The following is a 17,842-nucleotide window of genomic DNA, read 5'->3' on the forward strand; positions in this document are numbered from 1 at the left end:
AACATGTGAAGTTCATAGGAGCATATCAAATTGGGTGACAAATGAAAGCTAAGAGTCTATATTTTTGATAAATTAAGGCATATATATATTTTTCCATCCTAAAATGTTGAATAAGCAAAAGCTTGGATTTCTGGTCAAACAGATGGAAAAGGGGTCTTAGACAAAATCTACCAGAAAAAAATCTTAAAAGGTATTAGAAATAAAACAAAAAGACAATACTGTTTAAATAAAGACCCCCTGCCAACTAATATCAACACTTTATGTTTAGTTTTGGATCGATTATTTGCCTTCTGTAAGTTTAAGAAACATTGCCTTGTACCTTGTAATTCCATTACCAAAAACCCACATATCTTTAAGATATTTTGAGGAGGGAGGATAATGAAAGTTCACAGAAATAACAAGTCAAGTTAGACCTTCCAATTAGTTATAGTGTTTTTACTGATTTTAAGTTTGTTTATGAATTATTAAGTGATTAAAACTAATAATCCTGTTACCAAATCTGTAATGGAATTAGTGCAATTGAATTGGCTAAATGGGAAATCATAGTTAGTCACAAACCACAGTTGGGTCACCTGCTACTGTCCTCCTTTCCACTGGCATACTGTTTTATTCTCTTTCTGTCATCTGGTGGTCAAAGCAAAACTGTGAAAACAGTCTGGACAACCCCTCCCTCTCACTCTCCCTCTTTCTCTCTGCCGCTCTCTCTCTCTCTTCTCTCTCTCTCTCCCTCTCCCGGCTCTTACTGACACCTACCATGACACCTACCACCCACCCTCTTTTCATTTACTGTAACAAACATCCTCACCCACTGAGCACTGACTGACACCTGACATCCATGGACGTTGAAAAGTAGTTGAAATTTGGTCAGTCAACCCTGGCCGGACCAAATTAGAACCAATCATAGACATCTATGTTTCACAAGTTTGAACAGCACAGTACAGTATGGTAGAGCACAGTGGCGAACAGTACAGTGCTTCATTTGTGATTAAATGTATTTGTTCAAAACTGTTCAGCTATTTTCTTTCTCTCTCTATTAGTCAACTACTCACCACATTATATGCACTGCAGTGCTAGCTAGCTGTAGCTTATGCTTTCAGTACTAGATTCATTCTCTGATCCTTTGATTGGGTGGACAAAATGTCAGATCATGCTGCAAGAGCTCTGATAGGTTGGAGGACATCCTACGGAAGTTGTCATAATTACCGTGTAAGTCTATGGAAGGGGTTGAGAACCATGAGCCTCCTAGGTTATGTATTGAAGTCAATGTACCCAGAGGAGGATGGAAACTAGCTGTCCTCCAGCTATACCATGGTGCTTCCCTACAGAGTGCTGTTGAGGCTGCTGTAGACCTTTATTGCGAAACAGTGTGTTTTAATCAATTATTTGGTGAAATGTGAATATAATTAGTTTCGTTTTATTTTTATGAAATTCACTAAGGAGGATGGTCCTCCCTTCCTCCTCTGTGGAGCCTCCACTGCTGTATACTACAGATCAGGAACCCATGATGTAATTCCATTGCAGTAATTATGTTACGGGATGTTAATCCACTTCACCTGCTGTAGTTCAATAACCCAAATACTTGTTTTCAAACTCAAGGTGACATGTCATAGCTGACACCCCATTCTTTCTGCAGACATCTTTGAATGTTAATTCGAAGCAGATATTTAACAGAGTTTTTGGAAAACGTGGTTGCATAAAAGAACTGGGGGTGATTTTACTGATTTTACCATTACCAAACTTAGCATTTTGTGACATTTTCTGTGTAAATTGATAAAAGTAGTCATTGTGCATAGATTTGTCTGGTTTGTTAAATTTGAAATCAAGGGTTTTTGTTTGGCATACATTTTAAAGTGAAAGATCTGAGTCAAAGCATAATTCCATTTCCGTGGAATTGTCCTGCTATAACTGGAGTCAATTGAAGAAGTAAAATATCTGGCATTTAAATGCATCTTTAAGAACCAGAGGAGAAGAAAGAAATCTTAAAGTAATCTTGCTGAGAAATCAGTGCAGTGAAGGGTGTATACTTGATTATACTGAGTTGTGTATTCAAGAGGGACATAGGCTTCACAGTCTGGATGAGGAACAATCAACAGATCATTATTGTTATTTATGATGTTGACATTTTGGTCGACTTGACAGAAGTCACAATAGACCATTCAAATAAGTAGAGTCAAGTTATTCTTATGGGCTTGTTGAAATTCTGTACAGGTTGAGTATTATTGATAGCAAGATAATCAATAAAACATCATAACACAGGTCTGCATATCAAACTGACAATTTTTTAGACACAGATCTGTTGGATTGCTGTTGTGTTAGTAGGCTGTTGGTGTGTCATCCACAGTTACATGTAAGATGCATTATTGTTTTGCACATATTCCATCTATTGTGGGTTATGCAGTTATCATATTTGCCTACTTAATCATGATATGTATTTGCAGTTTAGGTTTAACAACTCTTGAGGTTACATTGTCAGTGAGGTGCATTTGTTGGATGTGTCAGTGCGCAATTATTAAAGGAACTGCTCTAAATCAGACATGGCTTTAAGGGCTTGAAATCGTGGTAACAAAAAAGTCCCTAAAACAAAAACTGCTGAATACAACTGGGGTCGACTCCAAAACAAGGATAGAGGCAGTAAACGACCCTTATACTGGAACCATGCAGCCCTCAAACCCGTCCAATGAACATTCGCTCCCTCCCTCCCTCCTACCCTGCCCTTCAGTCCCCCTTCCCTTCCTCCCCCCTCCCCATCTCCCCGCTATAGCAGCGAACTAGTCAGCCCAACGTGCAGAGTAGCTCAGCCTTGTATAGCAGCTGGTTCCACGGCGTCTTCAAGAGCATCGCACTCCATGTGCGTTGCGTGGATGTTGAAATTGCGCTCTGCAGGTTGTAACCGCGGCAAGAACTCAACATGTCGAACCCTCCCCACGACCCGTTCTATTCCTCCCCATTCGGACCCTTCTACAGAAGACACTCGCCATACATGGTCCAACCCGAGTATAGGATCTACGAGATGAACAAACGACTACAATCTCGTACTGAGGTGAGTTCTGCACAGTATAGGACCTATGTAATGGCACAGGGTCCAGGCAAAGAACGTCCCGTTATTTGAAGGTGTTGGGATGTTTGTTTTCAGGGAGAAATGTAAGTGTGTTTGGGTCGGCTCAGTGGTTTAACCTGGAAAGTGGTTACATTTGTAAATACAGATGTGTTCATGTTGCACATGTGCCTAACCTTCCAAGTCCAGTATGTCATAGCCTATGTTAGGTGGAGTTGTTTATCCTCCTAAATGACATGATTAAAGGACAGAACATTTTACATAAAAGTATATATATTTTCAAGAAGAAACATTAATTGTTCGGATAGGCAATCATGTAAAACATGAATGAGCAAGGAAATGTGTTCAGTTCAGTACGTTTTTGTTTCGTTGCCCTTGTAAGATTGCTACTTTGTTTGAAATACCAGGCTAGAACACAAACACTTATAAATCATTAGTAACAACAAAAGTTTGTTATTTTAGTTTGTCAAGTAATTCAGTTGTCTTTATATGTCAAATCTATTTAAGTGCATTTAGGAAAAACAGTGTTTCAAAACACGTAAGAAAGATGTAACTTGACCATCAGGTGTGTGACCTTGGGTTTCTAATTGTGTCAGTCTATTGCATTCAAATGGTTGACCATGACAGATTGATACAGATTGATGGTTACAGACATGTATTTAGAGGTAGTTGTTTTTATCAGTTTTATTAATTTGTTTTAAAAAATCATACATGGGATGTTTGCCAATGATTATGAACAATCGCAGTAAAACCGTGCTGTTTTAAAATATAATTTAAGCTGAACTTCTGTGAGGTGTATTTTAGGTTATGGCACAGTAATCCTAAAAAATAATAAAGGGCATTTCCATGTAAAAAGCCCCAGAAGCACCAGCATGTGAAGTTCATAGGAGCACATCAAATTTGGTGTCAAATGAACGCTAAGAGTCTATATTTTTCAGAAATGTAGGTATGTGATGAGATGTGAATGACGGAGTCAGGCGCAGGAGGTAAAACACCGAAATCCAGAGTTTATTTAGTGTACATGAATAAAGCGCAGGGAAAAATCCACCTTGGCTACATACAAGGAAACAGTAGCTCAACCGAGCTACTCACTCTCACAATGAACAATCACTCACAAAGGACAAGGGGGCAGAGGGAACACTTATACACAGACTAATGAAGGAATACCAGGTGTGTGTGATTGACAAGGCAAATGGAGCGGTATTGGCTAGTAAGCCGGTGACGACGAACGCCGAAACCTGCCCGAGCAAGGAGGGGAGGCAGCCTCGGCTGAATTCGTGACAGTACACCCTCGACGCGCAGCTACAGCAGCGCGCCGACACCGGCCTCAGGGACGGCCAGGAGGACGCGGAGCAGGGCGAGTCGGATGGCGACGATGGAAGTCACTCAACAGAGAGGGACCACCCAGATCCATGACCTCTGGATCCGCGTTGGTTGGGGCGGGAACAGGCAGACCTCCTCCAGGACGTCCTCTGGTTTCCAGCAGGTTATCCAGACGAATGGCCATATCCACCAGTTCGGTAAAAGACAAACTAGTGTCACGGCAGGCTAGCTCCCGTCGGACGTCCTCCCGTAGATGGCACCAGAACTGGTTGATCAGGGCCCGCTCGTCCACCCGGATCCTGCTGCCAGAATCCGGAACTCCAGCACGAATTCCTGTACTGTCCTCGTCCCCTGCTTCAAGTGGACCAGCTGCTCACCCGCCTCTCGACCCTCGGGCGGGTGATCGAAAACTGCCCGAAATAGGCGTGCAAACTCCCTGCAGTCCTCCAACGCGGCTCCTCCTTCTCTCCAAACCGCGTTGGCCCACTCCAGGGCTTTCCCCGACAGGCAGGAAATGAGGACGGACACCTGCTCTCGATCTGATGGCGCCGGCCTGACACTGGAGCAGTACAGCTCCAGTTGGAGAAGGAATCCCTGACATAGAGCCAGTGTCCCATCGAACGCCCGTGGTCGAGATATCTGGATCCCTCCGGGTGCTGTGATGTAGGTGGCTGGATCCGGTTGGCCAGCTGGTCTCGACGGATCGGTTCCTCTTCTCTCCAGGCGTTGGACGACCTGAAGAACCCGATCCATCGCTTCCCCCAAGCTGGCAGCATAGTGGAATGTTCCTGGAACCTTGCCACTATTCCAGGCATGCGCTCCTCTCCTGCTGACTCCACAGAGGTGAGTGATTCTGTGATGAGATGTGAATGACGGAGTCAGGCGCAGGAGGTAAAACACCGAAATCCAGAGTTTATTCAGTGCACATTACATTTTAGTCATTTAGCAGACACTCTTATCCAGAGCAACTTACAGTTAGTTAATTTTTCATACTGGTCCCCCTTGGGAATCAAACCCACAACCCTGGCGTTGCAAACGCCATGCTCTACCAACTGAGCTACATCCCTGCCAGCCATTCCCTCCCCTACCCTGGACCAATTGTGCGCCGCCCCATGGGTCTCCCGGTCGCGGCCGGCTACGACAGAGCCTGGATTCGAACCAGGATCTCTAGTGGCACAGCTAGCACTGCGATGCAGCGCCTTAGACCACTGCGCCACTCGGGAGACTAGAATAACGTGCAGCAAGCGTCAAAACGAAACTAGCACAAGGGAAAAATCCACCTTGGCTACATACAAGGAAAGAGTAGCTCAACCGAGCTACTCACTCTCACAATGAACAATTACTCACAAAGGACAAGGGGGCAGAGGGAACACTTATACACAGACTAATGAGGGAATGAGTACCAGGTGTGTGTGATTGACAAGACAAGACAAGACAAGACAAATGGAGTGATGATAAATGGAGCGGTAGTGGCTAGTAAGCCGGTGACGACGAACGCCGAAACCTGCCCGAGCAAGGAGGAGGGGCAGCCTCGGCTGAATTCGTGACAAGGCATATATAAATGTTTCTACCATTTTCCATCCTCAAAATTAGGAATAAGCAAAGGCTTTGATTTCTGGTCAAAAATATGAAAAAAAAGGTCTTAGAAAACATCTAGCAGAAAAAGTCTTAAAAGGTATTGGAAATACATAATGTTGAAGTAAAGACCCCTACCCACTAATATCAACACTTTTATGTTTAGTAACCCACATATCTTTAAGATTTTTTCTAATTTCTCTTCCTCATGAGGAGGGAGGATAATGAAAGTTCACAGAAGTAACAAGTAAATGTAGAACAACCAATTAGTTATAGTGTTCTTACTGATAACAATTTGGTTTAAGATTTATTAGGTGAAACACATCATTCTGTTACCAAATAGGTAACAAAATGACCTAAAAATCTCTAACAAAATGACTGCAACTGAATTGGCTACAATGGGAGTACATAGTAGTCACAAACCACAGTTGGGTCCTCCTTGCCACTGGCATACTGTTATGTTCGGCTCATAACTGTGTTCTTTCTCTTTCTGTCGCGTGGTGGTCAAAGCAAGAGTGTGAACACAGTTTGGCAATCCCTCCCTCTCTTGCTCCCTCTCTCTTCTCTCTCGCTCCAGTTAATGTCACCTCTCCCGGCTCTTACTGACACCTACCCATGATCCCCTCTCTTTCCTTTTACTGTGACCAGCCCTCTCACCCACTGAGCACCATCCGACACCAGATGTCCATGGATGTTTAAATTTGGTCAGTCAAAATCTGAATCGATCATACACGTCTGTTTCAAAAAATTTGGTCAGCACAGTTCAGTATAGTACAGTACAATAAAGAAGATTAAAGTATAGGTCAGTACAATACAGTACTCTACTGTACTGTACAGTAGATTATAAGTTAGTACAGTACAGTACAAGGCCAAGGCAATGTTGCAGAGATGCAATCGCACAACATTTATTAATTATTCAACAGGAATAGTCCAAAACCCTGTGGACTTCCACTCCTGTACCGCAGATACCATGCCGGCAACAACTCCCAACAACCGACCCTACACACCACCAATTTACTGCCATTATAGCCATCCTTCCAGCCATACTGGTCGTAAATAGCATTTTGTTTTCATTCATTTCATTCATTTTTATGATGGAATTATTAGGGAAAATCTGTGTAATGGCAAAGTGTTCTGCATGCATGAATCAAAAATGGCACAGATAATATTTTGGGAACTTTTCATTTTGAAAAGTCTCTCAACCGCCACCAAAAGAAGAGGCAGAAAATGTTTTGGTTGTTTATGAAAACTAAAGGACTTTATTCATGATATTCATCTCAGTATTATTTGGCCTTAAATGTCATTTTTTTTATAGAATGAGCCATGTAAACAGATTGAATCTTCACTATTGTTACCTGGGCATTGTTACCATTGTAACATTGTTGTTAATATTGTAAATATTGGCAATGGTAACTATTATCTGATAGAAACTCAATACGGAACCTTTCCATGTTTGTTTCTCATCCAGATGTTCCATAGGCCTACGGAAATTATATTGAAATTAATTATACATAAAGCACATGGCTGTCAAAATGGAAAAATTCTATGCATGTTGTAAGTGACATCCGGCTGTAATGAAAGCGTGTGGAAAACGGTGGATTCAATCTACCTTAAAATTACTCTTGGCCATGTATTCTGAGAAAAACATTGCAGACAGCATCCCAGATGGTACCCTATACCCTATAGTGTACTACTTTTGACCAGAGCTCTATGTGCCCTAGTAATAAGTTGTGCACTGTAAAAGAACTAGGGTGCCATTTGGAACGTAGCCCAAGTCTTGTTAGTGTTTGGTATCCTGCCTTTGGAGAAGTCCTCCACAATATCCACAACAACATATAGCACAGTGAATCCTTTGATTATTCAACTGGTGCCTGGCTGACTTGATGTGGTCCCAAAGCCTGTTCAATTGGCCCTATCATTGAACTGCAGGGAAGATAACATTTATATTGGTAATTCTGTTTACATTCAGTTATTTCCCTGGTATTTGTTAAAAATGGTACCATTTAATACTATGTAGAAATAAGTGCCAGAATGCACCACCTTTTACCATACATTTCTGAGTAAATATCAGGTAAATACCAGCAGAAAGAGGAGTATACAATGCAGCATCACCAGAATATCCATATGCAATAAGTTTGTCATGATTTTTTTATTCAGTGCAGAATTTATTAAAGCCCAAATAAGTAACAATGTTGTATCATCCTATGTTGTTTCAAAACATGAAGTAGAAAATGTAACTTTTTTAAAACAGCAACCTGGACTCCATAAAATGAAAATAGCTGAATAGCTGTGTTGGACTTGGGCTGCATCCCAAATAATGCCATGTTTCCTTCATAGTGCTTTTGACTAGGGCCCATAGGGACCCGTTTGATGGGGTCAGGTTTTTTTGGTTATCTTTTCAGCGCAGGTATGTCATTTTCCTAGCTGTTAGTTATATTAGTAAGTGTATGGCTGTTGAATCATGCCAACCACTATTCAATACAAGGACTATATATTGGCTAGTATAGGAAAATGTCAGGTAGGCTTTTTAATCTACTGCGTTTTAGATTTAGAAAAGGTAAATAAATATTCAGTGATGCGATACATTATGAAATATTTCTCTACCAGACAGAAATCATGTTGATGGGTGTGCATTTACATTTGTTTATGGATGTGTATTTATGTTTGTTGTTGAGTTACCAAACCCCAGACACAGCAGCAAAATAGACACTGAGCATGGGAGATGTGATTCAGCTCAAGTCTAGTTTTTACATTAAGTTGTTGTTGGCAGGCACGTCAACTAATATGAGTCACTAATGTCCATGCCCTGTCCAGCTGATGAGAATAGTTTGGCCCAGAGAACAGCATATGCTGCAGTGTTGCTTTGTGTCCGGGCAGTAATGCGGAATCGTAGTGTCTTTAAACCGAATCTGTTTTAAACAAGTAATAGTTGTGTTGTTTTTAGGTCAACTATGGCATTTTGCTGGATGAATATCTATGTTACTGTATGCATACTTTAAGGTAATTGATGGAGTAAACATTGGGTTATGCTATATGTTGAAGGTCATATAAACTAAAATATTTAACTGAAGTTCGGTTTTTCAAGCATGTTGCTGAAATGTCAGCCTATTCTAAATTAACCTGTGAAGATACACATTTTTAGATGACAATCCTCATTACATCTTATTGTACAACAGTTATGACTCTTAATTAATACATTCTGCCCAACTGTTAAATGCTGTATATCGCCATTATAATATTGATGTTTTTCAAACCTGATATTTTCCCAGTAATTCGTTTCAGGTTCAGTCATATAAAACATACTTGGATTTGAATAAATGTCAACAAGCCATAGTAAGCTTACGATTTCTATTGTATCATCTTACAATCATAAACTCTGTTTATGGCTTTCATCATGATCACCTTTGAACCACTAACTGTAAACTGCACTTTAATAGGAATACACTATGATAGATGACTGTAAGTTCACTAACGATTAAACCCCATCACTTGACATGCCGTATGTCTTCAACACACACGGCTCGCCATTGTCCCATTACCTTTCATTTTACACAGCGAACCTCTTCTGACCTACCAATCAAAACAGATTTTGATTGTAATGTGACCATATGCGTACGGACCGTGAGGTTCGACCGCATTGATTATGGCTACCGACCCCCGTATGAAGCCTCTACACACACTCACACATACACACACCTCTGCTGTGATTTAGGGGTTGTGGGGGAATCTGACGCTTAAGCGGATATGTAAATGAGGAGTCCGATTACCATTCAGAGGAGGGGCCTGCTCGACCTCAGCCGCTGTAAGCGCATTAACATAGAAGTCATTAATATTCAGCGGGAGAGTGAGGGATAAAGCGTAACGCTGCAAGCGAGAAGCTGAGAGAGCGAGAGCGAAAGAGAGAGAGAGAAAGAGAGGGAAACAAAAGCACTTTAATGGAGGGTGCTACGTAGATTAATATCGGCCGGCATGATCTAATGTGTTCAGTTTGAAAAGCAGTAATGGGAAGTTAAAATATTCACCTGGATTTAGCCAGTGTGCCCGAACCTTAGCGCTCCTGAGGTGGATTGTGTTTAGTTTGGTGAAATCTGATAATTTACTCTTTCATTGACTGACCTCTGGTTGACTGACTGACTGTCTATTTTGAATGTAATCAGGTGGCCTGTTCCAAAATCAACCCCTTGCCCCTAGCCCACTTTTCCCAACCCCTAGGCATTTGTTTAGATCTGATCGGATTGGCTACTGTATAAGCATTAAGGCAAAAATCCACCCCTCCCAGTCTATCAGAGGGTAAGTTAGGGTTATTACCATATTGCTTATACTTCTCAGATCTACATGAAGTGCCCAGGAGTAGGGGATATGGGTCAATGTGGAACTGAGCATTAAATGATTGTTGTCAGTCCATTGCTTAAGGATACTGTCCACTGCACTGCCCCATCTGGGAATGACATTCCACCTTTTCTCAGAGTTAGATCCCTTCATCCTCAGCCATGCAAGAGAATCACCAGTATGTGGAAAACTTACTCCGTAATTTGAGCAGCGCATAAAACAGACACAAAATCCCATCCTAGGTAGGTCCTACAGTACCTACAGGTGTTGAATTTTAATTTGACCTATATTGTCACAGCAAAATAATCCTGCAGCAACAGGATTTTAACATTTAGTCCATAATGTTGGTGGTTAGGCTATTAGCTGGCCAAAAGTAGACTACATGAAAAGTGCAATACTGTGTGTTAGTGTGGGTTTTCAGTGAATTTATGTAAATCATGAAGCTCATCTGGATTTCCTGCGGTACAAGAAAATTCTCAGCAACAAAAGAGTGATCAAATTAAGATCCTACATCTGTACCTGGCCTGAAATGGCCAAATACCACAGAAAATTGTGACAGTTATTTAATTATAGATGGATGAAGTGCCTATCAAACTTGATTTGCTCTGTTTCCAACAATTGTGCTAATCAATCAGACCTGGGTTCAAATACTACTCGAAATCTTTCAAATACTTTGGCCGTCTGCTTTAGCCTGCCTGAAGTGCTAGATGGGTGTGGTTTGCCAAATCGGGAATATTCTATTGTTCCTATAAGCCAGGCAAGCTTAAAAGTATTTGCAATTATTTGAACCCAGGTCTGATGCTAATCAATTTAGTTATTATCAGATGTTGTTAGAGGATGTTCACGTCTAACTCCAAAAAAAAAACATAGTTTGGCCCAAACAATGAGGTGTTGGTCCGGCCAGCAGGAAGCTTGGACAATGGTCCCACCTTTTTCCTGCCACTTTCACACAGTTCCCATAGTTCCTTCCAGGGTACAGTGATACACAGATAACAGATAAGACACATGGACCTATTCCATTCACTTCCTGTTCATGTTTTTTTTTTTCTTCAGTTTCATGAATTTCTGTATTAACACATCACATCGTGGTGAATATGGATGTTGTATTATCATGGCTTGAATTGCTGGGGCCACATAACCCACAGACATAGCTGTCCGTAATTGATTCCTTCTATGTCTTTCATAAATAAATTGTATGTTCATTACATCAATGGCATACCATTTATTTTATTTTTGTATTTTTATTTTAAGGTCTAGATCAGCTTTAATATTGCAGATATATTGTGGCTTCCATCAATGTAATTGTCTGCATCATTTCCAATACCCCATATATATTTTTTGTAAATATATATCTACACTAACGATCAAAAGTTTTAGAACACCTACTCATTCAAGGGTTTTTCTTTATATTTTTTTACTATTTTCTACATTGTAGAATAATAGTGAAGACATCAAAACTATGAAATAACAGATATGGAATCATGTAGTAACCAAAAAAGTGTTAAACATATCAAAATGTATGTTATATTTGAGATTCTTCAAATAGCCACCCTTTGCCTTGATGACAGCTTTGCAAATTTTTGGCATTCTCTCAACCAGCGTCACCTGGACGATACTTTAAGGTCATTGATGGAGTAAATTAGCAAAATATATAACAATATGGGGATGAGGTAGTTGGGTGGGCTAATTTCAGAATGGCTGTGTACAGGTGCAGTGATCGGTAAACTGCTCTGACAACTGACGCTTAAAGTTAGTGAGGGAGATTAGAGTCTCCAGCTTCAGAGATTTTTGCAGTTCGTTCCAGTCATTGGCAGCAGAGAACTGGAAGGAATGGCGGCCAAAGGAGGTGTTGGCTTTGGGGATGACCAGTGAGATGTACCTGCTGGAGCGCAGACTACGGGTGGGTGTTGCTATGGTGACCAGTGAGCTAAGATAAGACGGGGATTTGCCTAGCAGTGATTTATAGATGGCCTGGAGCCAGTGGGTTTGGCGACGAATATGTAGTGAGGGCCAGCCAACAAGAGCGTACAAAATGGATGGCACTGTGATAGACTACATCCAATTTGCTGAGTAGAGTGTTGGAGGCTATTTTGTAAATGACATCGCCGAAGTCAAGGATCGGAAGGATAGTCAGTTTTACGAGGGCAAGTTTGGCAGCATGAGTGAAGGAGGGTTTGTTGAGAAATAGGAAGCCGATTCTAGATCTAACTTTTGATTGGAGATGCTTAATGTGAGTCTGGAAGGAGAGTTTACAGTCTAACCAGACACCTAGGTATTTGTAGTTGTCCACATACTCTAGGTCAGACCCGCCGAGAGTAGTGATTCTAGTCGGGTGGGCGGGTGCAAGCAGCGTTCAGTTGAAGAGCATGCATTTAGTTTTACTAGTGTTTAAGAGTAGTTGGAGGCTACAGAAGGAGTGTTGTATGGCGTTGAAGCTCGTTTGGAGGTTTGTTAACACAGTATCCAATGAAGGGCCAGATGTATACAAAATGGTGTCGCCGCATAGAGGTGGATCCGAGCGTCACCAGCAGCAAGAGCGACATCATTGATATACACAGAGAATAGAGTCGGCCCGAGAATTGAACCCTGTGGCACCCCCATAGAGACGGCCAGAGGTCCAGACAACAGGCCCTCCGATTTGACACATTGAACTCTATCTGAGAAGTAGTTGGTGAACCAGGCGAGGCAGTCATTAGAGAAACCAAGGCTATTTAGTCTGCCAATAAGAATGCGGTGGTTGACAGAGTCGAAAGCCTTGGCCAGGTCGATGAGGACGGCTGCGCAGTACTGTCTTTTATCGATCGCGGTTATAATATCATTTAGGACCTTGAGCGTGGCTGAGGTGCACCCATGACCAGCTCGGAAACCGGATTGCATAGCGGAGAAGGTACGGTGGGATTCGAAATGGTCGGTGATCTGTTTGTTAACTCTGCTTTCAAATACTTTCGAAAGACAGGGCAGGATGGATATAGGTCTGTAACAGTTTGGATCTAGAGTGTCACCCCCTTTGAAGAGGGGGATGACCGCGGCAGCTTTCCAATCTCTGGGGATCTCAGACGTTACGAAAGAGAGGTTGAACAGGCTAGTAATAGGGGTTGCGACAATTTCGGTGGCTCATTTTAGAAAGAAAGGGTCCAGATTGTCTAGCCCAGCTGATTTGTAGGGGTCCAGATCTTTCAGCTCTTTCAGAACATCAGCTGTCTGAATTTGTGTGAAGGAGAAGCGGGGGTGGGGGGGGGGCATGTGCAAGTTGCAGCGGAGGGTGCAGAGCTGGTGGCCGGGGTAGTGGTAGCCAGGTGGAAAGCATGGCCAGCCGTAGCAAAATGCTTGTTGAAATTCTCGATTATTGTAGATTTGTCAGTGGTGACAGTGTCTCCTAGCCTCAGTGCAGTGGGCAGTTGGGAGGAGGTGCACTACAAGTTGGATTGGCTTGATGGGCACTTCTTACGGTCAAGCTGCTCCCATAACAGCTCAATAGGGTTGAGATCCGGTGACCGTGCTGGCCACTCCATTATAGACAGAATACCAGCTGACTGCTTCTTCCCTAAATAGTTATTGCATAGTTTGGAGCTGTGCTTTGGGTCATTGTCCTGTTGTAGCAGGAAATTGGCTCCAATCAAGCGCCGTCCACAGGGTATGGCATGGTGTTGCAAAATGGAGTGATAGCCTTCCTTCTTCAAGATCCCTTTTACCCTGTACAAATCTCCCACTTTACCACCACAAAAGCACCCCCAGACCATCATATTGCCTCCACCATGCTTGACAGAGGGCATCAAGCACTCCTCCAGCATCTTTTCATTTGGTCTGCGTCTCAGAAATGTTATTCTTTGTGATCCGAACACCTCAAACTTCGATTTGTCTGTCCATAACACTTTTTTTCCAATCTTCCTCTGTCCAGTGTCTGTGTTCTTTTAACAATCTTAATCTTTTATTTTTATTAGCCAGTCTGAGATATGGCTTTTTCTTTGCAACTCTGCCTAGAAGGTCAGCATCCCGGAGTCGCCTCTTCACTGTTGCGGGTACTATTTAATGAAGCTGCCAGTTGAGGACCTGTGAGGCATCTGTTTCTCAAACAAAACACTCTAATGTATTTGTCCTCTTGCTCAGTTGTGCACCGGGGCCTCCCACTACTCTTTCTATTCTAGTTAGAGTCCGTTTGCGCTGTTCTGTGAATGGAGTAGTACACAGTGTTGTACGAGATCTTCAGTTTCTTGGCAATTTCCCGCATGGAATAGCCTTCATTTCTCAGAACAAGAATAGACTGACGAGTTTCAGAAGAAAGTTATTTGTTTCTGGCCATTTTGATTCTGTAATCGAACCCACAATTGCTGATTCTCCAGACACTCAACTAGTCTCAAGAAGGCCAGTTTTATTGCTTCTTTAATCAGCACAACAGTTTTCAGCTGTGCTAACATAATTGCAAAAGTGTTTTCTAATGATCAATTAGCCTTTTAAAATGATAAACTTGGATTAGCAAACACAACGTGCCATTGGAACACAGGACTGATGGTTGCTAATAATGGGCCTCTGTAGATATTCCATTAAAAAATCTGCCGTTTCTAACTACAATAGCCATCTACAACATTAACAATGTCTACACTGTATTTCTGATCAATTTGATGTTATTTTAATGGACAAAAAAATTGCTTTTCTTTCGAAAACAAGGACATTTCTAAGTGACCCCAAACTTTTAAATGGTAGTGTGTTATATATATATATATATATATATATATATATATATATATATATATATATATATATATATATATATATACAGCACCAGTAAAACGTTTGGACACACCTACTCATTCAAGGGTTTTTCTTTATTTTTACTATTTTCTACATTGTAGAATAATAGTGAAGACATCAAAACTATGAAATAACACATGTAGAATCACGTACTAACCAACAAAGTGTTAAACAAATCAAAATATATTGTATATATATTGAGATTCTTCAAAGTAGCCACCCTTTGCCTTGATGACTGCTTTGCACACTCTTGGCATTCTCTCAACCAGCTTCATGAGGAATGCTTTTCCAACAGTCTTGAAGGAGTTCCCACATATGCAAATAGCCCTTACACAGCCTGGAGGTGTGTTTTGGGTCATTGTCCTGTTGAAAAACAAATGATAGTCCCACTAAGCGCAAACCAGATGGGATGGTGTGTATCACTGCAGAATGCTGTGGTAGCCATGCTGGTTAAGTGTGCCTTGAATTCTAAATAAATCACAGACAGTGTCACCAGCAAAGCGCCCCCACACCATCACACCTCCTCCTCCGTGCTTCATGGTGGGAACCACACATGCGGAGATCATCCATTAACCTACTTCGCGTCTCACAAAGACACGGCGGTTGGAACCAAAAATCTCACATTTGGACTCATCAGACCAAAGGACAGATTTCCACCGGTCTAATGTCCATTGCTCGTGTTTCTTGGCCCAAGCAAGTCTCTTCTTATTATTGGTGTCCTTTAGTAGTGGTTTCTTGGCAGCAATTCGACCATGAAAGCCTAATTCACGCAGTCTCCTCTGAACAGTTGATGTTGAGATTTGTCTGTTACTTGAACTCTGTGAAGCATTTATTTGGGCTGCAATCTGAGGTGCAGTTAACTCTAATGAACTTATCCTCTGCAGCAGAGGTAACTCTGGGTCTTCCTTTCCTGCGGCAGTCCTCATGAGAGCCAGTTTCATCATAGCGCTTGATGGTTTTTGCGACTGCGCTTGAAGAAACGTTCAAAGTTCTTGAAATGTTCAGGATTTTATAAAACAGAAAAAACAGAAAAAACATATTTACAATAGTATTCAGACACTTCGCTATGAGACTCGAAATTGAGCTCAGGTGCATTCTGTTTCCATTGATCATCCTTGAGATGTTTCTACAACTTGATTGGAGTCCACCTGTGATAAATTCAATTGATTGGACATGATTTGGAAAGGCACACACCTGTCTATATAAGGTTGACAGTACATGTCAGAGCAAAAACCAAGCCATGAGGTCGAAAGAATTGTCCGTAGAGCTCCGAGACATGATTATGTCAAGGCACAGAAAAAAATCTGCAGCATTGAAGATCCCCAAGAACACAGTGGCCTCCATCATTCTTAAATGGAAGAAGTTTGGAACCACCAAGACTCTGCCTAGAGCTAGCCGCCCGGCCAAACTGAGCAATCGGGGGAGAAGGGCCTTGGTCAGGCAGGTGACCAAGAACCCAATGGTCACTCTGACAGAACTCTAAAGTTCCTCTGTGGAGATGAGAGAACCTTCCAGAAGGACAACCATCTCTGCAGCACTCCACCAATCAGGCCTTTATGGTAGAGTGGCCAGACGGAAGCCACTCCTCAGTAAAAGGCACATGACAGCCCGCTTGGAGTTTGCCAAAAGGCACCTAAAGACTCTCAGACCATGAGAAACAAGATTCTCTGGTCTGATGAAACAAAGATTGGACTCTTTGGCCTGAATGCCAAGCGTCACGTCTGGAGGAAACCTGGCACCTTCCCTACAGTGATGCATGGCTGTGCCAGCATAATGCTGTGGGGATGTTTGTCAGCGGCAGGGACTGGGAGACTAGTCAGGATCGAGGCAAAGATGAACAGAGCAAAGTACAGAGATATCCTTGATGAAAACCTGCTCCAGAGCACTCAGGACCTCAGACTGGGGCGAAGGTTCATCTTCCAACAGGACAACGACCCTAAGCACACAGCCAAGACAATGCAGGAGTGGCTTCGGGACAAGTCTCTGAATTTCCTTGAGTGGCCCAGCCAGAGCCCGGACTTGAACCCGATCAAACATCTCTGGAGAGACCTTAAAATAGCTGTGCAGCAACGCTCCCCATCTAACCTGACAGAGCTTGAGAGGATCTGCAGAGAAGAATGGGAAAAACTCACCAAATACAGGTGTGCCAAGCTTGTAGCGTCATACCCAAGAAGACTCGAGGCTGTAATCGCTGCCAAAGGTGTTTCAACAAAGTACTGAGTAAAGTGTCTGAATACTTATGTAAATGTGTTATTTCAGTTGTTGTTTTGTATTAGCAAAAATGTCTAAAAAACTGTTTTTGCTTTGTCATTATGGGGTATTGTGTGTAGATTGATGAGGGGAAAAAACTATTGAATCAATTTTGGAATAAGGCTGTAACGTAACAAAATGTGGAAAAAGTAATGGGGTCTGAAAGCTTTCCACAGCTGTCAATTATTTGGTCCTTAAATTAAACTGGTATACTTTTTTATTCATCACAATTTTCTTTAACCAATTTTGGTCTTTAATGCAGGGTTGACAGACAAGTTCCTTACTTTCTCCCACTTCCACTTGCCTCTTCCATTTGGCAACGCTGCAATTAGTTAGTTGTAATTTTGGGTAAGGCAGACATTTCCATATATTTTTGTTAGCTGCATGTGTGACATAACTCCACCAGTCCAATTTTTTATGATATAATTTACAAAGATTACAAAGTTTAATCAATTAGTATATTTGAGTTTAACCGTAATATTTGTTGTAATAGCAATATTTTGGAGATGATTTCATTTTCAAATAACCGAAAGTGAGAGGTTGTAATCTAAACATTTTAGT

The 17,842-nt window shown here is 41.8% G+C and overlaps 1 protein-coding gene across 6 annotated transcripts in view; it reads left to right on the top strand.

The window, feature by feature from the left end:
* The first annotated feature begins 2,782 nt into the window (after positions 1 to 2,782).
* The window catches only part of LOC121535458 (LIM domain-binding protein 2), an 85,152-nt gene continuing 70,092 nt past the window's right edge, over positions 2,783 to 17,842 (top strand). For all 6 annotated transcript variants that reach the window (XM_041842555.2, XM_041842564.2, XM_041842573.2 and 3 more), the window contains exon 1: positions 2,783 to 3,040. In XM_041842555.2, the coding sequence (XP_041698489.1) occupies positions 2,909 to 3,040 (132 nt within the window). In that variant the 5' untranslated portion in view covers positions 2,783 to 2,908. The remainder of the gene's footprint in view (positions 3,041 to 17,842) is intronic.

This window comes from Coregonus clupeaformis, chromosome 2 (genome assembly GCF_020615455.1).
Source record: "Coregonus clupeaformis isolate EN_2021a chromosome 2, ASM2061545v1, whole genome shotgun sequence".
Classification (NCBI taxonomy): domain Eukaryota; kingdom Metazoa; phylum Chordata; class Actinopteri; order Salmoniformes; family Salmonidae; genus Coregonus; species Coregonus clupeaformis.